Raw genomic sequence first — 25,363 nt, 5'->3', positions numbered from 1 at the left:
ATCCACTTCCAGTGAGGACTTGTTTACTCGACATTCAACTGGTGGTTGACTTGCCAATCCTCAACGGGCATCCATATGTGACTTGTTCGCTGGTTCGCTCGTTGGTGGTTGTCGTGACAACTTGATTTTCCTTGTAATTTCATCACTGGAACCCATCCCCCATCTCCCATCCACCAAACCCCCAATCCACCAATCCCCCATGAGGTTTCACATTTCGCATTGCTTTAAAGTTAATGAAATTGTATTTTGATTTCTGACTACACTCCACTGCCAGGGGCAACCTTTGAACTGTGTTGTGTGCTCGTTCTGTGTGTGTGTGTCCGTCAGTCAGTCTGTCTGTCCATTAGTTTGAAATCCAACTCCGGGGATATTTTCCTCATCTAATTATGAGAGCGTTTAGCCAGTGCATACTTTTCAGCGCTCAACAGGGATTTGCGAAGGAAGGGTCGGTAAACATCTGAAAAGGAGAAAACTGAATGACATTACAGCAAATCCGCTTACAGACACAGCATCCTCGTAACTAAAAGATACGGATACAGATACAGATACAGCTTCAGATGCGAATGCGAATGCGGCTAAAGATACAGAACCCACTGTCGCACATTGTTTATGCAAGCGCATTAAGCTGAGGCTCAGCCCTGGCACTGATGCGACCCCAGATACGGCAACTACACATGCAGATGGGCATATGCAGATACAGATACATTGTACACAGATTGAGATACACAGAGCAGCAGCTACAGTAGCAGCCGCACGCACCTTCATCACACCCACGATGGCAACAGAAGAGGGAGAACACGTTGCGGTTTTTCTGAAGAATATTGACCTGCCCTCCGGTGCCTCCTTCAGTGCATAAACAAATGGCCAAAACCGCATCGCAGTGGGCGTGCCAGGGCCTCGTTAGGCCCTTCTTGAAGCAGCTGCCACAACGAGAGCTGCTGCAACAGTTGAAACTCAAAACTCCGACACGGAAAAGTCAGCGAAGCGAATTGAACTCATTAACTCTGAAGCGAGAGGATGAAAGAAAGAAAGAAGGAGTCGAACATCGCCGAGCATTGTCGTGTAATTCAATGCCCCAGCCACCGGAATGGGTATCGCGTATCTCATGGATACACGCCAATACGTGCACACGTATCAAAAGGGCTAATAAAAGCAGGAAAAACCAGCAGAAAGAAATTGAAACTCGCGTTGATTTTTCGTGATTTTCCGCACTCTCCATGGGGATATGGCATGCAATTTTCTCTTTTTATATGCCATCCATTTTATTGTTTATTTAGAGCATTGTTTAGCAGTATACGTATACATATATGTATATGTATAGTATATAAACCTGTATATTCGTGATGCTGCTGCAGTGATTTAATGGCTGTAAATTGAAATGGGAAATTTCAAGGATGGGAAAATGGAAAAAATGTTGGAATAGCTGAGAGATGTTGATTTGCGAAAAAAGATACGAGTACATCTATCTACAACAAATATTTATTGAAAAAGTTGCCAAAAAAAAAAAAAAGAAAAAGAATTTAGACTTTGCGAAAAGTGAACAAGGGATTTCATGGATTTGTAGGCTGAAAATCCAGCCAGCTTACGTCATCAATTTGATATCATTCTTTATGTATTCGATTCCATTTTGGGTACCCGGAAATTGTGTTGAATTTTGAAAGAAGAAGTGGCTTGTACTATTAATTTTTAGACATTTCTTCCTCTGAAAAACCATTAATTTAATATTTGGCATTCCAGGGCGGTTCTTTCTTTAAAATTCGGTTCATTTCCTTACCCTAACTCGTTAAGAGTACACAGTTTTCGTTGTGGCGCTTCTTCCTTTTTATCTGTACCTCGGATTTTGTATCTTTCCTTCGTTTTGCTTACATTACAAGCGGAAATTTGATTTGTTTCTGATAAATGCCATTTATTTTACTTGTTTAAGTCGAATATGCTCCCTTCTTCCGCTCTGCCCACTTTCCTGACTTGTCCATGAAATTCAATTGCCAAATTGATTCAACTTTTTGTGCCTTTTCCCCGTCCCATCCTCTTATCGTCCTGCCCCTCCTGCTGCTGCCGCCGCGTTGAGCCACAGATAATTGAATGATTTGAATTTTTATATTGAATTTGGCTTTATGCTACAGTCCCCCCACCCCTACCACTACCCCTCACCATGGCCCACCGCCATCGACACCGTCACACATAGCTGAACACGCCCACTTTGCAGCTAACGCCTGTCCCCGCCTGACCCCCGCCTAAGAGCGGACTTTCATCATATTTTGGCATTTGTGCGAAATTCTTCTTTCTTCTTTTGTGTTGCGTGGGATTTTTCTATTTAAATGGAAATGAAAATTGTAGGCGAATTGGAAAATTGCTTATCAATTGATGCGCGGCGGGGGGGCAGGGCAGCATATGCTCCAAGGATCAAACGGAGGCTCAAATTGAATTTCCCAGTCACCCAGGCACCCCCTATACCCCGCATATTTGTAGGGCCCCCTGCAATTAAGCATTAAATTAAGTTTTTCGCTTGGAAGCGGCGAACGACAGCAAACTTAATTGAGTTGTGTGTTATCCGTATATGAAATGCATTACCATCGCGGTCCGGCGCGGGGGGGCGCTCGAGAGCGAAAGAGAGAGAGAGGGGTGAATAATTCAATCTACTGAAGCGTAACACCCGCCACAGAATGCATAGCAAATTTTTGGGAACATTGCGCCAAGTTTTTCATTTCTTTTTGTAATTATTTGTGCGGCTTATGGCCCTGGGAATACTAGACAACTGCCCGCATGATGATGTAACCATACGAACGCAATGAAGAATGTGGAGGGGAGGACTGCAGTGCTGTGAAGTAGGAGTACGAGTAGGTTTAATGATGTCTCTGGAAGCATTAGCCGGCCTCGCAGACACCGAGTCTAAGAGAGTTTCCTTCAAAGGCTACGTGCGCTACCCCATGGCTAATGGCAAGGTGCACTCGAGTTCCATTGTTGCCTTTGAGGCAAGAACAGAACAAAACTATTGCTTATTGCTTCGTGGAAGGCAACTGGAACAGAGAATAGAACGGAGCAGGGGAGGGAGGGGTATGCTGAAGGGCCTCTCCACAGCTCGACCTTTGTTTCGCAATCGAGTTTCAATTCAAAAGCAATACAAACACGCACTGCGGGTGCCACTTCACCCATACAAATGGAAATGGGACTCGAAATGAAAATGGAATTGGATCGACAGCAGAAGGAGAACGGCGAGGGAATCGCTTGAGAAACTGCGTCACCATAAATTGTAATTACCCAGAATTCACGCGACTCTCGAAAAGAAGTGTCAGATATGGGGCGTATGCAGCGACACTCTGCTCTGCTCTGCTCTGCTCTGCCTTGGGATTCCGTCGCCTTTCCTGCTGCCTGCTGGCACCAGGTACCACCGCCTGTGGCTTTATGATGTTGATTCGTGACTAGAGATGGTAAAGTGAGGACTAAAGATAGAATGTCTGAGTGATTGCTGCATGAGAAGCAATAGTTAGAAGACAGTTAGATCTGTAAACCAACAAATAAACAGAACAGACAGAATCTTTCGTCTTAAATGTGTAGCTTAAAGCTTGAAGTATGAAATAAGGGCCTCTTTTAAGTTCCAAACACTCAGTTTCTTTTAATTTTTCATTCATAATTCTTTAAAGATGGCGAAATTCTTTAAACTTGAATCGGAAACCTCACTCCAAGTTGCGTTTACTCGTAGTATTTCCTATTAACATTAATCTATAGATGATCCATACGTTTCACGCTACCATCACTAATCCTTAAGCATACATGTGTGTCGCATAGCACAAAGACATTTACAAATGAATTAGCCCCGTCCGTCGACCGTCGACCGTCGACCATCGCCATCGTCAGTGGGTCTGGGCGCAGGCGCACAGCTTGAGGTCTCCAAGGCATAACCGTAAAGTGAATGGAAAACTTCATGCCAGACACTCTGACGCAAACCACATGCTGACTTTTCACAATTTTCACGTTGCGCCGCCTCCCCACCCCTCCCAAAAAAAAAGAACAAGGCAAAGGGAAGGGAAGGGAAGGGAAGGCATTCCTAATGCAAAACGTGTGGCAAGCGACACTTGCACACGTTCGCATGTGTTAGGCAGCTGTGTCTGTGTACCACACCGAACCGACCAGACCTCATCCCGAAACCGAAACAGAACAGTCTCAGAATTTCCCATTCGAGAGCGCAACAAATGGTTTAAAATTAATAACAAAATACTTGGACTTGTCGCTGACAGTAATTGAAGTGTGACATACTTTTAATGTGATTACGAGCTGTTCTGTTCGACTCGAGTCAAAACTCATTTCGAATGCTGATGAGATTATACAGAAACGGTGCCAGAATGATGATGTGCTGCCTGCCGCATGCACCGAAAGCCAATTACAAACGGTCCGTCCCCTACTATCCCACCATTCGATGATGGAATTACAATGTGTGTGAGGGGAGAACTCTCACTTTGGCCCCCGCCCCAAAGGAGTAGGGTATCCATTTACGACAAATGCTTTCCCTTTTCCGCTCACTCTCTCTCTCTCGCACATCGTAAAACACACCTTAACTTTCCTTAATGCCTAGACGGAGAAATCTCAGCCAGGAAGGAGTCCCACTCTCTCTGGTACTGATCCAGTGCTCTGCCATATCAATAATTCGGAACTTGCGGCTAACATAAAAGTCAAGAACTTAATTTCCAGCTGCTGTCATTTTAAAAAACCATATATGTACACTTTTATGACTTTTTCGTACGTTGGAGAAGAGAAGGGGATTACCAGGAAAAACTTGTCGATATCCGTCGCTATATCCGGCTCACACACAAACACCACACAGACACATGCACCGACAAACACAGATGGCAGGGCGGCTGCCACTTTGTTGGCTTTGTGTAAAGTCGCAGCTTAAAACAAATAAAATGCGAATGAAAATGTATTTTATGCATGTTGATGCTGTCGTCGTTGTCGTCCTCGTCCTCGTCGAGTGCATTGTTTTGGCAGCGAAAACACACAGATAGACACACACACACAAACACACATGCCCAAAGAGATACAGTTACACCTGCACACACAAACAAACAGACAGACAGATAGAGAGAGACGCACACGTGATGTTTGCCTGCCACTGCCACTGCCACTGCCACTGCAACAAAATGTAAGCTGAGATGCTTCTGAGCTGCCTGCGTCTTAAGGAAGTACACACTCGTATCTCTGTGAGGCACAGTGTCCGAAGTCCAGCTAAATCCAACCCGAAATAAGACTGCTTGATATTGGGTTTAATTTTTAATCAAATCGGTGCTGATCAAGAGCTTAAAAATACCCACCCCCAAGAATATTACACTCTTGCAAATTATATTCTCGAATATGTATTCTGCCAACATCAATCAACACAGGTGTCCTGAGGGGCTTTACAGCTCTCTTCCCTATCAGAAACCTAATTATTGAAACTGGAGCTAAGGAATGTCGTTTCTTTTAATAGAAAAATAGTTGAGTGTCGATAAGAAAGAATATAAGTATATAAGGCAGTCGCACTGGAACTTAGGGCTAAGTCAGTCTCGATCTCAAAATGTTAATATTTTTGTGTCTTCTGTTGGTTCAAGACTTTATTGTTGGAGAGGCGAAGGTGCTGCCGCGTATCGTCAATGGAAAACTGGCCAAGCAAAGACAATTCCCATACGTGGTTCAAATTGAGATCGAATCCGGAAACAACAGAACCTTGCTGTGCGGTGGCAGCATTATAGCCAACGACTGGGTACTCACGGCTGCCCATTGCACTGATAATGCCACGTGGGTGACCCTCTATTATGGCTCAATACATATACAATATAATTCATCCATGAAGCTATTGGTGAAAGATCACGTATTCCCACATCCTCAGTACAAAAGAATCGGAGGAGGTGCTGTCCACGATATTGCACTAATTCGCACGGAGTGGGTCAAGTTCAGTGCTCGCATTCAAAGCATCCCACTGGCAACAGAACCCAAATATGGCTATAATGGGCCTAGTGACTATGTGGGCTATTGCGCTACTACCGCCGGATGGGGTTATCTATATAACAATCACAACGGATCCGATCGCTTGTTTTATGCAACGCTGCAGGTCATCGATGAATCCGAATGCAGAAATCGATACGGAAACTACTTCAAAGGGGTATTGTGTGCTCAATCTGACGATGAACAGTCCGCCTGCCGCGGGGACTCTGGTGGACCGCTGGTACCCAATGGGGAGTACAAATTGATCGGAGTCTTGTCATTTGGATCTGATTCAGGATGTGAAGATGGCGAGCCGTTGGTATTTACTGATGTTTCCAGATACTTGGGCTGGATTCGCCATCTCTCTGGTGTAACGCCATAATGTCTAATGATTCATTATCATATATAAATATATATTTGCTGCACTCTCTCCAAGAGAATCGAACCACTGTCTTTAAGGTATCTGAAGCTTAGCGGGCCAACTGTAAGATCTATTTGTGGTTTGGCTACTCCTGAGTTTGGTTTGGTTTGGTTTCTGTTTGGTTTCTGTTTGGTTTCGTTTCGTTCTGCTGGGCTTGTTTATTTGCTTGCATCGGATACGGATACGGAGACGTAGTCAGAACCGTAGCCGTAGTTTCAAGCGGCTGCGGTGGCTGCTACTTTTCCTGATGCTGCTGCTGCTGCTGCTGCTGCTGCTGCTGCGTTAACGTTTACACAAGTTGGGCAAATAAAATCGTTAAGCGGAAGGAGAGCTGGAGATGGAGATGCCACAGTAGCTGCAGCCTTAGCTGTAGCTGTAGCTGTATCTGGTCAGAGGAAGATGCAAGCTGCAGTCACCATGGAGCATGTTGTATTATCTTGATAGCGACGGCTGAGTTCTACTCCCTCCCGCCGGCTCTCTCCCTCGCTTTTCCTGCATACAAAGTGATGTCGCTGCTTAATGCTGCCAATTCTGGGAGCGTACAACTGACATGATAAACAAGCTAAACACAACCCAAAAGCTGTCCCGGTTACTGGTACTACTCCAGCTTCCACTCGTCCTGGTTTTTAGTACCCTTGCAGGGGCTATGACGGCTTTGAGCTGATGTTTTCCACGACAAGAGGCAGTACTTCCGAATGAATACATTTTTAGTCCTCTGGCTCTTGAACAGACTCTATTGCACTTTCGGCATAGCCAAGATATAGATTATAGCTAATAGTTTTCATATGAAATATTATTTACAAGGGTATCTATAGCTTCGGCTCAGGATTCTTTTACGTTCGTTTCTTGTTCCTCCTTGGCCTGACAGCTCTTTTTCCTGTCTGTTGCTGTTTTGCACATTTATCCTGTTCCTGTTAGTGACACCTTCTTTGTCCTGGCCCCCAGTGCCCCTTGTTCCCCGTGCCACACAGCTTGTCTGCATGTCACTCTTCATTCGCCTTCATTCGCCCCCGTCTGCGTGCCACTAATGTTGTCGCCATATGAAAATTCAAAGCAACTGCTTGCATGGCATGGCATGCCTCCCCCTCTCCCTCATACTCTCCTTTCCCCACCACCAGCCCCATCCCAACGTTCAGCTAAAACGTGGAAATTGATTTTCTATTTTGTTGCTGGTGAGTTTTCCTTTCGTTTTTCCGTCTGCAGCGATTGTCAGTGTCAGACTACACGTGATTGAGTCTTATCTTTAGTTTTGTCACTTCAATGGCTGGCAGCTACTTTAAATGTCAGCACCACAGAAGCACCCCTCTCACCCCAGTAGACCCCTCCACAGTCCCAATCCCACCCTCCGTACTCGCACTCCCTCATCCGTTTACGTACACGTGCTGTTTGGCGAATTTTCCCTATCCAACGGCGGGTGGAGGCACGGAGGGAGGAGCAGTGCAGGAGGAGAGCTGTCAAAAGGCTTAGAGGGGCGCGTGTGCTGCATGTGTTGGTGGAGGGGGGGTGGGGGATAGAAGTAAGAGAGGGGACTTTCCCCGGTGGGGTTAAGTGCAACACATGTTGGCACTTTGTTTTTGGGGGATTTGCTTTGGAGCTTGTTTTAACCATTCCGATAATTTTATAAAGGAAGTGTTGCACATAATCCATATGGCTTCTACTGCTTCCTGGATATCCTTGGGGAGAATGGAGGACTTCCAGCAGATAAAACAGTATTCTACGAGCATAAATTCCATAACTTTCTTAAATTAACTCACACCAGGAATTGCCTCACTCCACCTTTGCTGATTGAATCCCCCTGCTGGATAAATCACTTTCCCACAATTTGAGCAAAATATTTGCTTACACATCAACAGATTTGGCTGCCCCACACCCACAGCACCCCACCCCACCCCACGGCTTTCTCCCAGCCCTATTTTGGGGCCGCGACCACAGCACAAAGTTTGTTTAAGCCTCCATGAAGATGCAGAGACATCTCCTAGAAGTTTCACTTCTGGCCCTAACGCATTTTTTATGCCCCGTCCTTCGACGTCTTTCGCTTTCGTCGTTTTGGGACCCATTAACGAGCCGCGATGGGGACCAGAGTCGGCCCACTCACGCACATTATGCTTTAAATTTATGTGATTAATAAATTTCCATAATTTTCGGATACAACGATTTTTTTCTTTCCTTCTTCCTTTTTTGGCCCAACGAATGGAAAATAAAGCAACGGAAACGGAACTGCTCGGGGACGAATGTCCTGTCTGTCAGCAGTTTTCCTTTTCCATTTGCCGTCGTTCCCTTGGTTAATGGCTGCCGAGATTGGCCCCAGATGAAAATTAAAGATTTTTCAGCCAAATTCGTACAACATTTCCATCTTCATCTTCTTTTAGGTTTCTTTGGGTTCCAAGTGCTTTTCGTTCTGTGGTTCTGGGGCGTATGAAAATAAATTTGCGCGCTTAGTTTTGGTGGCGAGGAAAATGAATAAAAATTAGTTTGCAGACCATAAAAAATTAGGGCAGCTTAACATGGGATCTGTGGGCTCTCAGAGGGCACTGCCGCTCCGGCACTGCCACTCTGGCACTCGGTGGAAATTTATGACAGTTTACGCACAATGCATAAATCCTGGCAATTGTGGACGATTTTTAATGCTAGTTAAATCGACTGAAAATGACAGTTTAATGATTGACATGCGCCCGAGTTGATGCCGCCTCTGTTCCCTCTGTTGCCGCTGTGCCGCACTGTGGTTGCCACTGGTAGATCACTGTATACTGAACCCCGTTTTGGGGGGTATATCCCTTTTTTTTCCCTGCTACTGCTGTTGGTGCCGCCGCTGCGTTCTGGGTTCATGAAACGTTTCAAATGAATGTCAACCGTCCTGTCTGTCTGCTCGAATGACGAATACAATCGTTAAAGGGCATACGCCGGAATAAGTCCGACTATTCCACAATTTGTGGAGCGTAGCGAAACGTGGCAGGGGGTTAGTCGGGTACTCGGATACTCGGATACGCGGATACGCAGATACTTGGGTAGTTGGTCGCCCAGCAGTAGAAGAGGAGGAACAGTAGCACCACTGCCGCCACTGCCGCCACGCCCACTTGTCAGTTGTCAGTGGCACAAAAGCAGCTACGAACATCGCCCCGCGTCATCGTCGTCATCAGCATCAGGCATCAACATCAATGTCAATGTTTATGACAGGCGCAGAGGATTAGCGGGTTACCCATTCGGAACTGTTTTAACCCCCGGCAAGGGTGCAGAGTTATGCAAAATGCGCATAGCTCAAATATGCTGCACTGAAAGAAATTATCATATACTACGCTTCAATAAGCGGGAGGGGCTTCGAAATTTATGAACGGGAAATGAGAGTCCATTCCAAAGACCACGAGCCATAGAAAACCATAAGTAATTGCTAGGAATATTATTTTTAGAATAGTACACCAATATTTTACCATCATCAATCAATAGACGTATCTTGTGTCGCCCTTCTTTATGGGGAAACTTAATTATTGAAACCTAAACTAAGGAATGTCGTTCTTTTAATACAATAATGGTTGAATGTTGATAAGAAAGAACCGCATATAAGGCAGTAGCAATGGAACTTAGGTCTAAGTCAGTCTCGATCCCAAAATGTTGATAGTTTTGTGTCTTCTGTTGGCTCAAGACTTTATTGTTGGCGAGGCGAATGTGTTGCCGCGTATCGTCAATGGAAAACTGGCCGATCAAAGACAATTCCCATACGTGGTTCAAGTTAAGATCGAAGCCGGAAACAACAGAACCGTTCTGTGCGGTGGCAGCATTATAGCCAACGACTGGGTACTCACGGCTGGTCATTGTACTGAGGATGCCACGTGGGTGACCCTCTATTATGGCTCTGTATGGACCAAACATCATCCACTTATGACGCTAGAGGCCAAAACTCACGTGTTCCCACATCCTCAGTTCAGAAGTGTCAGCGGAGATATTATCAACGATATTGCACTGATTCGCACTGAGTGGGTGAAGTTCAGTGATCGCATCCAAAGCATTGCACTGCCAACAGAACCCAAATATGGCTATAATAATTATGTGGGTCAATGGGCTACTGTCGCCGGATGGGGTCAACTACATGACCGTGGAAGTGGATCCGTTCGCTTGTTTTGGGCTACACTAAAGGTCTTGGATGAATCCGTGTGCAGAAGACGATACGGAAATAAATTAGTAGGGCTATTGTGCGCTCAATCTGGCGATGCACAGTCCACCTGCTACGGGGACTCTGGTGGACCGCTGGTACTCAATGGGGAAAACAAACTGATCGGAGTCTTCGCATTTTTGTCTTATCTGGGATGCGAAGTTGGGGATCCGGTGGGATTTTCTGATGTTTCCAGATACTTGGGCTGGATTCGCAGTGTCTCTGGTATTGGAAATAATTAGAATGTACATAGATGTGAATAATAATAGTTTCAGTATAAAGTACTAATACCATATTATATCATCATTACATATAGCAAAATTAGATTTAGAGTCGTTCTCATATTATTATAGCCAAAGAGGTTTCCTAAATTGATGTAGGTATAATGAAACTGATGCCAGAAAGACGTAACTACAAGATACTTCAGAATATTATCAACTGAAATACGATGCAGTGTGATATTCTTTATCTGTGGTAACATTTCTCCGACTGCAGCTATAAGGTATGTGTGGCAGTGTCTCCATTTCGTGCACCCTCGGACGCAATGCGGCTGTCAATCAGCGCCCCTTGTTGAGAATGACGAAAAGTGCATAATGTGGGCACTGATGGAGCTGGAGCTGAAGCCGGAGATGGAGGTGGAGGTGGAGGTGGAGGTGAAGTAGGGGGCTCCATCGTGTATGTGGGTGTGGGGGGCTTGGTCTTGCGCCTGGGCTTGGTCTTGGGCAGGGGGTACACGGTTTTCAAGTGGCCTGCGGAATAAATCATGCGTGCATTGCTGACCGAACGACCTCCCACTAGAGACGACAACGACGATGACGACCACACTTGAAGCTGCATTAAGCGAGGAAGTAAAGAGAGCGCTCAGGTCTCCCCCGCCTCCGCCAATCTATGTGCCACAGTCCCTGCCGCACTGCCGCACTGCCACAGCCTCAATCATTGCCGACTGATCTTATTGTTGATAAATGCTGCGTTTCATTCGTTGACTGCCTCCGGCGTTGCCGCTCGTCTGCTATGCGGCTGAGGTTCAATTGGATGCTATGAAAATTGACAAAAAACCTCACTTGAGACAAATTGTGAATTTGTTTAAGAATCATCGTGAAGTGCGCTTAACACAAATTTGTTTTGTTAGGCATTTTGTGCTGTGCGTGTTATGGAAAATGTTTTATTAGCAGCAGCAACAGAAGACGTTGCTTTGGGGAGGTTACAGATGGAGGAGCTGTCGCGTAGGCGTTTGATTCCAGATTCTAGATGAAGATTAATTACGCTCCACTCAAGTGACGGCAACAAAAAAAGACACAGGCCAACGGTGAGGTCACCCCCCACAGCCACCCCAGCAGCAACAGCAGCAGCCCTATGTAGAGCTCTATAGAGTGAGAGCTGCTCTGCTCTGTTCTGCTCTTGTCTGCTATATGATATCATATCATATCATATCCGATTGCGCATAGGCCGGCAACGGTAACTGGAGCGGAATAAGCCCCGTACAAATTGTAGATCTGCAACATGGTTACCTCTAACAGCAGCGATGACATAATCTTGTCTCTTTATAGTGACCGTGAGATAGACATCGCAAAGGTACGACCGAGTATCATTACAAGGACTTTCAGCTATGGTTACAGCAGGGCAGCATGGCAGCAGGGCAACAGGGACTGAAAGCAGCGGAGGGTTGCAAGTTAGCCAAGTGAAAAACAAGCAAAGTACACGTGGACAGAGGCACACGCCAGGGAGACCTTCCTCTGCCTCTGTCTCTCCCCCTCCCGCTCTGAAGGTCTCTCCAGTGCAGCAGTCAACAGAAATTATAATAACAGTAATTACCAGAAAACCAACAGACCATCAGGGAACCCCTAACGCGAACAGAACTCCACTAGACACTCCATAAAGGGGGGAAATCGAAGGGAAAACTTACGTGTTTCCTACAATCAAATTTACAACTCAAGTGCAGGACAACAGCAGTACTCCTACTCCCACTTCCACTCCCACTCCCCCCCACAACAATAAAGCAACAGCAACAGGAAGTGGCGGCCCAGACATACTAGAAACTACCCCCAACAATTTGGCAAAAGAATCGAAGAATAGGAATCCATACAGTACGCGTAGTAGTTGCATGTTCCGCTCGCTTGTTGCAAGTCTAGTCTCCTGCTCGCAACGCAGTTGATAAATGAGGCCACGTGCCTTATCAGCCGTTCCCTTAACAAGCAGCGGACGCAGGACATATAAAAATAGACCCCGCCAGAGAGAGAAGAGATCACCAGCACGTACCCCCCTAATGTCACAGCCCAACCCCTGATTATGCAGACAGGCAAAATAGATGCGAGTGGAACACGAAAACCAATTTGTAAACGACAAATGCAGACAGCCAGAACTACGAACTTCAGGAGCGGCAGGGACAGGGGAAAGTCACGGTGTGTCCGCCACTAATGTGGCAAGCAAACAGAAGTGCATTCAAAGTAACGCCAATAATAATAAACTCAAAATCGAAAGTGCAAACAGATAACTCTTCAGGGAGTTGGAGGCATAAACATGAACCTGAACCCTCCCTCAACTTTCGCTTATGGGAGAATGGGAGACGCATAAGCTGCCGGAATCCCAGGGGACTTTGGTTACTGTGTGGCGGCCACAATAGATACTTTGCCCTGTCTCGTGCTCACCTTTTATCGGGGCTTTCATCAATTTTACGTCCTTTTCGGGCTTTTGGATTCCATATTTTAGCAATCAGACAAAAGCCTTAGAAGCGCGTGTCCTGAGAGCGTTTTGAATTAATTTAATGCCTTGTGCTCGAGGTCCCAGATGATGGCCCCGTCTGCGTTAGCGTCAGCGTCAGCGTCCATGACCATGTCGCTTCCCAGCGTCAACATTCAACATCATAATTCAAAAAATTCATTCGAAAACATGACGTTTTCATTTCGGCACGCGTCCGAGCCAGAGAAAGAAAAAACTTCCTTCCTTCATTCATTCATTCACTCCGCTCGAGGGTTGGTAAAAGTTTGTTCGGTGTGAAACTCGCCAGCGGCGTTTGCATAATCATAATTTCATTTCGCTCCTAAGTGCTGAGAAATTATGTTTGTGTTTAGTTTAATTTGCAGTTTGCAGCTGAGACGACGGACGACGGACGACGGCCGAGCGCTGTGAATGTTGCGAGGGTGAAGGCCAAATGTGGCCCTGACATGCAAAAATAAAAAGAAACACCCAAAAGAATATCAAATGCAACAAGAGCTCGGCTCTGAGCCCAAAGTCGAAGGCTTTTAGTGTCATTATTTGGCTTGGGCGGATGTCAGGCATGAAATTGCAGACTAATGCCCCCGTTCCTGTTCCTGTTCCCGTGCCAGTCCATTCCCCACCCGAGCCAACATAGGGTTGAATGAGACAGTCTTGTGTCAAGTTTTGGTGGTTTCTAATAGACCTGATTGATGACTCAGTGGCAGAGTGGCATATGTTCTGGCCGTCAAAATTTTGTGGCAAGGCAAACCCAAGAGCAGCTGCTAAAAGCAACATAAATCCCCAGGGGAGGCAAAGCTTTAAACTTAAAAAAAAAAATAGAAACTCTAATGCCACATAAGCTGCCATTAAGGCATAGCTGTCAGATCCAGCTCCAGCTCCAGCTCCAGGCAGGATGTCCTGCAGGTCCTGCCATTAAAAATGAATAAAAATCAATTTAATAATTTAAGCTAAAGACTTTTTCAATTAATGGAACAGTCAGGAGACCGCAGCCTAAGCTGCTGATGCCTTCAGGACATCCAGACATGGCCGTAAGCCAGCAGGACACCATCATCATCATCATTTTCATGAGTATTTTGAGGGTGTGGTCAGCCAGCAGATGAGGCAATGGAGCGGAAATCGAAACCAATAAATTTCACGATGTGGGAAATTATGAAAATCCTAATTGAAACGGGGAAAGAGCGACCTGCCTCGATGTGGGCGAGGGGTCCTTCTTTATGTAACGATTTACCTGGCCGGCAAAAAAAAACAGAGAACATCTTTATGGAGGCGTTGGCCGTTAATAGCATTCCTAATTGGTGGGCAGGCGGCTGTTTTTCCTGGTACTACAAACGGCGCTGCGGTGGGACTCTTTGATGTGGGGACACACACGATCAGTGGTGCCGGTAAATGCTATCCCTGATCAAATTTAGGTCGAAAAAATTGCTATATAAATACTCAATTTCTCATTAAAACTAGGCCTATAAACATCTTTGAATGATGTCAACAATGTGACTTCTATTCCGGCACATCTTCAGCAAATATATGTTGGAAAAACTCTTCCCCAAAAGGCTTAGGTTCTGCCTATAGAAAAGTATCCCATAAATCAAATTATTTCCATGCACTTTGCAAATATTATAATCTCAAATTTCCCCCAACTTATATTCACATTTCCTAGATGTGCTTTCCTCGAATACATTTTCCAATTGAGCCTGTCAATTTTGTAACACCCAAATCTTGATATAATGCCACACGCCACGCCTGTCCCGGAAACCCAAAAAAAGAAAACTTTTGCGGGGAAACCCATCGAGCGCACAAAAAAAGAGGAAAATCAGCAAATAATAAGCGAAGTGTCGCGCTTGATTTATGTGATTTGTTGTTTGGCGCTCTCGGAGAGTAGGTGCCTTGCCTGCCCCGACCAGGACCAGGACCAGGACCAGGACCAGGGCCAGGGCCAGGACCGCAGGCCCAGCCGTGTATGGGTGTAAATGTGCCTTTAATGGCGCTTTGTCATCATCAACATTTGTCCTTATGCCGAGTGCGTAGCCAGCAGGCAACAAGAGCCAACAGAAGCCGCAGGAGCAGCACCAGCGGCAGCACCATCCAGGATATGATTTATGTCCTCCCTTTCGAGGCACCCGCATATGTGTAGTTTTCGTGCTGTATTCGTATTTTTTTTTGGGTCCTTTTTCGGGAAACCACAGAAAAGCCGCAGCTAACTTGGCTTATTGTCGGCTGCTTCTTTTCCGGCTTGAACTTTTTCTGGCTCTGGCTGTGGCTTTGGCACTGGCACTGACTCTGGAGCTGGCGCTGGCATTGGCCTAATGACAATTTTTCATGTCATTTGCTTTTGTGTACGGACTTCCCTAATGCCAGGATAATAGTCCAGAGAAGAGTCCACAGCCCGCAGTCCCTGGGTCCTAATCATAATTTATATACATTTTTGCTTACACTTGATATCGTATTTGTGGCATTTGATTTATGTGATTACCTTTGCGCTCATCTGATTCGATTTTAATGTAGTCGTAGTTGTTCTTGTTGTTGCATTGAACTCTCCTTCGCCTATTGAGTCCCTAATGATCGCAAAGTTTCTCCCCGAAATAGACTTTGATTTAGACCCCCGGGAGTACTGCATTGAGGAGTGATTGATAGGATGACACTCGTCTTCAATTGCAGACAAAGAATCGGTTGACGTTTTTCTTGGTTTTCTTCTCGCCATCGCCATCGCCATCCGCCATCCGCCATCCGGCATCAGGGGTCGTAAATCATATTTCTCTTGACATTTCAACTCGGTTTCAATTGGAAATATCTCTCGAGCCCGAGATGCAGCAGCATTGTTTACATAAGCCAATTTGATTACGCTCCGTTGACAATTGAATGGCAAGCCAATCAATCAGAACTATTCCGTCTTGGCCCAGAAAACAATGGGGGCACATAAATCAGCTACAAAATGCACTCGGAATACGAGGAATACTCGTAGTTTTCGCAATTGAAATGCAATCTGCAATCGTCAATCGATGATGGGAGAGGGTACAGCGACTGCGACTGCGACTGCGACTGCCATCGTTATGCAGCGACTGGGGATGCTCTGTCCGGGTCAATAAAGTAATTGAGACTGGCGCCGAGGCGGATAAACAAACAGAAAACCGAGAGACGTCAGAATGGCCCGAAGGGGTTGCAAATGGATGCGGGCCGGGCCCCTCTGCATTTATGCAAATGATATAGGGCAGGACTCTCGATGAGAAGATACAGTTACCCGGTTTGAACAGAGGGTAGGAGATCAGACTAGAGATGGGAGTGCAGCAACAAGGATAACAGAAGGATAGTCAGTCGGCACCCAAGACTTATCGACGATCTTTTTTTTACAATATCTTTTGTCTAACACGCTACAATGTGGTTAGAGATGGTAGTATTGCAATGATGATCTTTTCAATAGAGATAGAGAGAAGAAACAGTTGAATAAATCTAGTGTCCATACAGAGATCTTATGCACCAAAAGCGGGTAGGAAATGGGAGGATAGTGCCAGAAATAATATACAAAAGACTAAACAGGATTCTCAAACTGTTAACTTTCGTTCTAGATGCAGAGCCACTCTATAACGACAAATCAAATGAGGCTACAGATTGAGGCTACGATACCCATTCGAATGAGATACAAGAAGGTAAAGTTATAATCAAATTCATCTATGACTCTACCTCACGATGAGAATTGACTCTATAATGAGCCAACACGCGCCCATCCCTAGCTGGAGCTCGTTCTGGTGCTGGTTCTGGTGCTTCCAGTCACTGACTGACAGAGGAGTAAAGTAAGGAAAATATTTACACAGTCAGCTCGCATTTAAAAGACATCAACACGAAAAGGGTTAAAACGATGCATTTGAATTACCAAAATAAACACGAAATACGAAAATACTTTTTAGTCGGTCGTGTGTAAGGTGAGAGGGGGAAAGGAGAAAGGGCGGCGGGGAGAGGGAAGGAGAACGATATCGCAGGCGTTCGACTAAAGGGTTAATTGGACCGTTTTCTGTGTAGCGTGTATCTGAAAGATACTGACTGACAAGACCTCTCACCCCCCGAGGGATCGCTCTGCTTATGACAGCTGTCCGACTGCTGTCTCAATGAGTGGCTAAAAGTTCGTTCTCCCTTTCTCCTTTTCTCCTGCACGAGTTCTCTTTGTACGGTACGAAAGGTATCTCTGTCGAAAATTATGATTGGGGAGCGGTTCATTAAACAAGCGTTTTCGTATTTTCTTTTAATTTACTTGCCCCATTGTTGGGCAAAGGATGTGCTCTGGGTACGAGGACGGGGACTGCCTGCTGACAGCACCATTTAAATTGGCCATTGTGCGAAAGGATATATATATGGGGTACGGGGTACAGGTACAGGTAGATGCAATTACAATTGAATTTTCCTGTGCAGCTGCCCCGAGGCACTGAAATTGACTTTACTGACTCTGATTGTGTGTGTTGCATATTGCGGTTGATAGACGGCGACGGATAGACTACGTCCACTGGGAGGACACAAGGACACAGGGACACAAAAAAGGAAAACTCATTATTTCCCGCTTTGTTTTCCATTGCAACGTCATTAACTGATGTTCCTGCCGCTGCTGCACTATAAATTCTCCTCGGGCTGTGCCAAAATTTCATTTACCCTTGAAGCGAAACGCCGACGTGTCTAGGTCTAGGCCTAGGTTCCAGGTCCCTCTGTGGCAAGGATACTCATACTCGTACTTCAGCCCGACAATGGCCTCCTGCTCCGGTGTGCCTGTCGGCGGCGCTCTCAAGCTGTCCAGACAGTCAGGCACTTCTTTTTGTTCTACTGAAATTCTTTTTCTATTTTCTAGTTTTATTTTTTGCAATGCTTTGTTCCAGTTTTTGGCATTGTCTACGATTTGTTCCCTTCGAGGTGCTTCAGCCTTGAAAAATGTTGGAAAAGGGAATCTAATGGACGAGGAGTCTGAGCCAGAGCCTGAGTTACAGCCAGAGCCAGAACCAGAACCAGAACCAAAGCCGACAAGGACATTCGTATTGCTTTCCACTTGAAAATCGCATTAAGCGGATTTCGTTTCGCGCTGTTGTCTAGCCGCATCTTTCACTCATCAGATTTTCCTTCTTTGGGGGGAAAAGGGAAACGAGGAGGAGTAGGAGCCGGGATTAGAGAGGATCTTTGTTGCCAACGAAGCGAAAATGGGTGATGAAAGTGTGCAATGGTGACATTTTGCTGGGGATTAGGTCATAGGTGATGCTGATGCGATAACAAGAGGCGTGTGTGGCGGGATGCTACTGAAGTAAGAGTACCTCTCATCTTGGGATGGGACAACAAAAGCCAGAAGAACCTTTAGAACTTTTTTCCTTTCAATTTTGGTTCTTTATGTAAAACTTTTCCCTTGCCGGGCAAACAAATCAAAGTCGCAGTCGGACAAAACTAAGTCCAAGTTCGTTTCACTAAAAGGACCCCACACACACATACTGGATCCCATCCCGCCTCGCATCAGCATATGCTGTAATGTCCTTAAAGATAACTCAATTTCCACTGATTACCCTCATGAGTCACATCAAACAGGAGGATAAGGACCACTCTCACTGTCTCTCTGTCTCTCATCCTCCTTTTTTCCTTTTTTGTTTGTGTGCCTTTCTCCATCGGAAATATATTTTTATGTCTAAATTTCATTAATTCCAAACAAATACGAGTACGTTGGAGAGGAGGCGCCCATATCGAAAATTACAAGTCGCACTTCCTGCCGAAGGAACGGGACTGTCTGCCTGCCTGGGAAAAATATCAAATTTCATCCAACACCAATATTCAAATGGATGGAGGATGGCGGATGAAGGATGCAGAGGAAAAGCAGCGTCTGCCGGCAGCTGCTAAGGTCCGCCAAGGGCTGGGCCATTAATTCGGAGAGGAAAACCGACGGCTAAGTAAAGGATAACAAGCCTAACGACTGCACATGTCTTCATCTTGATTATGGCACATCCTGGCGGCACCAAACGCACACGTACCACGCCGCAGAGTCCGTCCGTCTGGCAGTCCTCCTCTCGCTTGCTGCACCTTTAAGGGTCGCGGCCCAAATGTCGCGACAGGAGGGGAAGATGTAAATGGAAGGAGTCTGAAGTCTACAGCTTGGGTTCAGTTTCAGGTTCAGGTTCATGTTCAGATTCGGGCATATTTTTTATGTCTACTCGTAAGCTGCAAGTGTGACATTCTCACTTGGCCATGACACCTACTGTGCGTGTTCGTGTGCGTGTGCCAGGGCCTTTGCCAGGGCCTTGGCCAGGTCCCCTGCTAGTGGAGCAGTTGTATCCTTTTCTCTTGAGAAATTGTCACACATTTGTTCTTCTCGGGAAACATGTGTGTGTCTGTGCCTCCCCCCACGACTGTGGCAGCACACTCTCTCCAATTTCATATGATTTGTGTTCCCATCTTTTGTAGTTCATTAATCTTGAGGGGTTTTTACCCGCAAAATGGAATTTCTTACGCTGGTAGTAGTTCTCCATGTGGTGGAAAATTGGGTCACTAAGGCAGTCGTTAGATGGCAGTGGCAGTCATTAGTTGGGTTGGAGTTTTACTACACCCTGGGGGACTGGAAAACTACATATCTTAAACATTGAGTCCCGCCCGACTCTCGATTCTCGAACCCGTAGCTGCTTTGACATTCAAATAATGAAGCATAACCTTTATGCGTGCTATCATCCAATTTCAAATCTGTTTGCCTCGGTTATCGCTGCCAAATAATCGCCAAAAAATGCAGCAAAATTCCGAACGAAACGAAAACCTAAACAAACCTCTGGGCAGCTGTTCGCACTCTCACTCTGTCGTATCTTTTGCCATATCTCCTCGACGCCGACCGAACAAAGGAAAACGGCACCTTCAGCAGCACTACGGCATCTATCATTACTCCGCCATCGTTCTACAGATTTTCCAGTGGCGATAACACTTCACTACTTCCGCCACGGAGAGGAAAAGGGCCCTAGAAAACAAAGGCCGCAACCGCAAAACGCCACTTGGAAATTGTTCCTGGCCCGTTTCGGCAGTTTTTCACGCTACGCTACGAGTTTTCCATTTTATCCATTTTAATGAGCATGAAAAAAAAGACCCCGAACCACTCGATACGAGACGATCCTATCGTATAATAAAAAAAAAAACCCTCGTACGCCAATTACGATTTATTTGTCTGTTCTGAAGTAGGAACGTAAATAAAAAACCCCCCGTAACCCGTAACCCGTAACCCTGATCCCCGATTCCCGATGCCCTACCCCTACCCCTACCTCCACCTCTATCAAAATGTTCTGCATTAAATGCAGCGATCTATTCTGTTCTGTCGTGTTCCACCTTATCGAGCCGAGCACTCTCTGCTCTGCTCTGCTCTGTTCTGCTCTGTTCTGCTCTGTTCTGCTCTGTTCTGCTCTTTTTGTGGTTGTTCTGTGGTTCTGCGGTTCTGTGTGCGCATAAAAAACTACCATTCGTTCTGGCTCGGAAATAGGGTCACACTTTGCTATCACAAACTTGCATTTTGTCACGTTTTTTTATTGGTTCGAAATTCCTCTTTGACTCCCGGGTCCGGGTCCATTTGGGGTACGGGGTACGGGATACGTTTTGTGTGCATTTTTCCAGCGATTAAATGTATCATGCATCCAAATATGCTCATTAAGCGTGCACTTGGTCTTGGAATCGGAATAGGTCTTGGAATTGGAACTGGAATTGGAATTGTAAGGGAACAAACGTTTTGTTCCCTTACTCGCATGTACATATGTACATATGTAGATTGTGCCTGCTTCTCTTTCTCTGTTTTTTTTTTTTAGTAATTGCCGTACAGGAAATTAGTTATTCAAGTTGGGTTGTGCCTAATTTATGCATCGCTATAATTGTTTGTGCTGCTGGAAAATCGTTTTCATTGTTCAACCGAAGCGAACGGAAAGTTCTCGTTAATGTGGGCGTTATCGAAACCATTACGGAGAATGCAAGGGAAAATAAACAAGAGCCCTCCGACTACAACATACATAAATTTGATATATAACGAAACGTGTGAGAAATTCCAAAATGCAGCGGGCGCTTTTTTTATCAGAAGAAATATGGGAAAGGGCGGTGCTCGTCCGATTGATGGGAAAAGAAAAGGTAAAGTGAAAGAAACTTTTGCTGACATTTGATAAATGACTGATCGATCGAGAAATGCTAACTATGGAAAGTCTCCTCTCTACAGCGACTACTGCTGCACTGCCTCTCCACTAAGGCCATGTCAAATAAAATTATCTTTTGGGACAAGTTAATGTCCTATAAAATATGAATAAGAAAAACTGTTGCCCGCTTCTTCAAAGCTAAATCAAAATTAAACAACAAAAATTATTCAAAAAGGGCGATGTTTGCCCTCCCCCAAAGAAACCCCAAAATGATTTATGATTCTGGAGCTGGGCGGGGCTCTGTTTAGGGGGGAAAACAGACACACAACACACAACACACAGCACAAAACACAAAACATATAAAATGAGAACATTGAAAAACGCAAAGCGCAGCAATTAAAAAATATCTGTAGAACTTGCCGGCGCGCAGTCGTAAACCAAAATTTAAAATCCAAATGGGAAAATGGGGAAATGGGAAAAATGGAAAACGAACAGCCAGTGCCCCAGAGGCTTTGACAACAGTGCAACAAGCAGAAAACAATTAAAGTTAGATTTAATGGTTTTCACACATAATTTTTGGGATGGATAATACATAAGTATGCGTATAAAATAAAGGATTACCCAGAGACCCGAACCACTTGAGATAGAGCAGCAGACCACCCCTAACAAATCATTTATAAAGATACATAATTGCTAGAGACACTTGAGAATCGGGTTAAAGATGAAAGAAAAAAATGTGGAATTTAAAGAAAGAACTCCAAGCCACACAAAGACACCGCAGGCCATATATTCTTCAATGGGAAAGCCCCCAGACCCCTAGACTCAGACTCAGACTCAGAGCCAGACGCAATCTTGAAGCCCTGGAGCTGTGTCTGGGCGATGGTGCTGGTGCTGGTTGCATTCGTTCTTTGGTTTCTTTCAGAAACAAATTGTTGTTAAAGCCTATCTGTTAACTACATTTTTAACACTTGCTGTCGGCCTCCTGGTGTGGTGTGTGATGTGAAACCGAAATCGAAATTCGAAAGAGCCTTATTTTGCTGCCATTGTCTCTGTCAATAAATTAACATTTATTTTTCTTACGCGATGCGATGCGATGCGACTATACTCGTAAATTAAATGCCGAAAAGTAAAACCAAACGACCTGAACAACAATAACAAACAGAACAGAAATCCGAGAGTTCCTTATAGGCCATTTATCGCTGTCGATGGAGAGCCTGATGAAGCCATTACGCGGGGGTGCGGGGTCCGGGGAGTGCGGGGGTGTAGCCTGCAGTCAATGGCTGCTCTGTAAGTGCAAATGGCCATTAAAAACAATTTAAGGGGAGGATCACCATTGAGTGGCGAGGCATTTAGGAAAATATTGCAAATTACTGCAAATAATTGACGAACATTAAGTGCTGCCCTGCCCTTTCGGAGGATGGGAACGGGGGATGGGGTTCTGGGAACAGCTGCCAAAATTTACACAACATTCAATTGGAAAAATCAAAAACGAAAATCTCCAAGAAAATTGATGTTATTGTGATGACAAATCAACCTCAGAGTGGGAGTGAAAAGCTTTCTATCTAATGAAACTGCAATTCACACAAGCGAGCGATGAGCAGCAGCTCTCTTCAGTCGGGCTCTCAGGGGGTTGCACTTGATTTATGTACGAGAGTATTCTCTCGTTGCGCTCCTTAAGTGTCCCGAAAGTGCTTTCTCATCGATGCGATGCGATGCGATGCGATACAATGGAAAATGGGATATTTTATTAAACGCTGCAACCGAATTCAATTTTCGCAACTGTTGCCAAAATATCAGCTAAGCCAAAGGAGGGTCACCGTCATGCCACCGCCACCCAAGGGGAAGAGGGTGGCACTGTGGCACTGTCGCACTGTGGGATGATGCGATATATGCTGGCTACAAAGCGGAAAATTTGAACATTTGTTAAAGCGACTTATTAATGTTATAATCTAATTATAATCAGCAGTCCTTTGGCTCTGATTTCCTGCCATAAAAAATTATTTTGTCCAGAGGGGTGCAAAATGTGGGTAATATTTTTGTCAGGATTCAATTCTTTATCGGGGGCAGGCCTGAAAGAGTAGCAAAAATATGGGATTACTATAAGGCAGAGGGAGAAAAGGGGATTTTAGTATGATATATTAGGTTTCTTAGGGGTTTGATCAGGTATTAGCTGCAGCTGTTCTGAAACTCCAGTAAAAAGTATAGTATAGTATATTCCTCCCCGCAAACGGTTTCAATTAACCCGATCCTTTGATGGTTTATGCCTCAAACTATCCGCTGCACTGCACTCCTGATGGAACTAGCATCCTTCCGAGGCGTCGCACTAATTAAGTGGGGAACAAAGGGGGAGCGCCAGAAGCCAAAAGCGGAGCAGCTCAATTAATAATAAAATGGGGAAAATGGTGAAAATAGGGAAAATGGGAAATGAGAAAATGGAACGAGCCAAGCGCAGCCTCGTAAACAAGCCACAAAAAAGCTTGAACTCATAATTTCCGGAGGTGCTAATAAGTTGCAAAATTATTTTCAATGAAAATGGCTCCAAAAGGCAGCTGGGGTAGTGGGGTAGGGTGGCTGGGGTGGCTGGGGGGAAGCAGCAGCAGTAAAAGTTACCACAGAGTATAAAAAATTGACTTCAATTAAAGTGCCATAGTTGCCTGTATAAACAGCACGGGAAAAAAGCGAAAATGAAAAGCGCAAAATGGGAGCGACCGAGTGAGAGAGGAGGAGCGGGAAAGCGAGAGGCAAAGGATAATGATAATTACGGCATGCTGTGGGGTGGGGACCTTTGGATCCCACTGCTGAATGAGACTGCAAAAGTTTTTTGTGTTTATTTTATGCTCGGCTCGGGCAAAAAGGCGAACGAACAAGAAGAAGCTGAAAGTTTCAATGTAGTCGAGATGCTGGGGGCTGGGGAATGGGGAATGGCGCCCAGGAGGCAGTGCATCCGAGTGGGTGGTACGATTACGAGTGTACGTTAAACAAATAAGCAAAAGGCACCCAGAGGCAAATGAAGAAGCCAAATGTAGAGCGTGCATCAATGACACACTCGCACACTCGCACACTCGCCCACTCGTACGGGGGGGAAACACTCACGCATACAGTGAAGCACTCGCACAGGGCGCCAAAGCCTTCAATACTCGTACGGACGTACAGAAATGAAAAGTCAAAAACTTGGCTTGGACGCTTTTCCTTCTGCTGTCCAAAATGAATGACTCGCTCGCCAGCGGCCCAGCCTGCCCCTGCCCCTGCCCCTTGCAACCACCCACTCTTGACTCAACTTGTTGAGGACTCACCGAACCACTCGCTCACCTACCCCTGGGTCAGCAGTCAGCCGGCAATCGTCCGTCCGACTCAAACTCAAACTCCGGGCTGTATTACAGCCCTCGCATTTCATTCACTCTCTTCCGTCGCCGCCCCAAAAGCCCTTGCCGCCAGCCCTACCATGCCCAAAACAGAAGTTCCTCTCATTTTGTACTTTTGTACTGTCCTTTTTGTTTTGCCTCGATTTTTTTCTCTCAGTGTAGTTGTAGTAAATTTTTCTCATTTCGCTTTTTGTTGGAGTGGTTTTTTCTTCGTCTATTTTGCCTCTGCTGCTGTTTTGAGTGTTCGTTCCTCTGTGTGTGACTGCCGTTGTGACTTTGCTTGTGTGTGTGTGTTTGTTCCTCTGCGTGTTTGTGTGTGTCGGTCTCTCTTTGTGTGCCTGTGTTGGTTTTTCTTCACTCACACACATAGCCACACACAGGCACACAGAGGCATAGAACTAGCGGTAAATGCATGAACAGCGCCGGTCGACGTCGACGCTGACGTCGTCTGCCTGTCATGAAATTTGTATCTCTGCCGCTGCCCTCGTTCCTCTCTCTTCACTCTCTCTCACTCTGTCTCTCTATCTCTCTCTCTCTCTCGCCTCAGTCACCCTCACCCTAGCCATGGGCGCTGCCGCCTGCTGCCTGCTGCCTGCTGACTGCCTGCCATGCTTCTTCTTTGCTTTCGTCTCGTGCTCATTTTCCGTTGTACTTTTTCGAATGCATTCGGTGG

At 45.6% G+C, this 25,363-nt stretch overlaps 2 protein-coding genes across 2 annotated transcripts; both read left to right on the top strand.

Annotated features, from left to right (window-relative positions):
* The first annotated feature begins 5,528 nt into the window (after nt 1–5,528).
* LOC108153516 (serine protease 3-like) lies at nt 5,529–6,400 on the top strand. The gene has a single exon (XM_017283575.2). It carries the CDS (start codon nt 5,549–5,551, stop codon nt 6,335–6,337), a length of 789 nt encoding a protein of 262 aa, XP_017139064.1. The 5' UTR covers nt 5,529–5,548; the 3' UTR covers nt 6,338–6,400.
* A 3,565-nt stretch (nt 6,401–9,965) lies between these two features.
* On the top strand, nt 9,966–10,846 carry LOC108153517 (serine protease 3-like). Its single transcript, XM_017283576.2, has one exon. The coding sequence runs from the start codon at nt 9,980–9,982 to the stop codon at nt 10,760–10,762; it is 783 nt and encodes a 260-aa protein (XP_017139065.1). The 5' UTR covers nt 9,966–9,979; the 3' UTR covers nt 10,763–10,846.
* The last annotated feature ends 14,517 nt before the right edge of the window (nt 10,847–25,363 follow it).

This window comes from Drosophila miranda, chromosome XR (genome assembly GCF_003369915.1).
Source record: "Drosophila miranda strain MSH22 chromosome XR, D.miranda_PacBio2.1, whole genome shotgun sequence".
NCBI lineage: Eukaryota > Metazoa > Arthropoda > Insecta > Diptera > Drosophilidae > Drosophila > Drosophila miranda.
The sequence above is the reverse complement of the archived record's forward strand: the minus strand, read 5'-3'. Positions and strand labels throughout refer to the sequence as shown.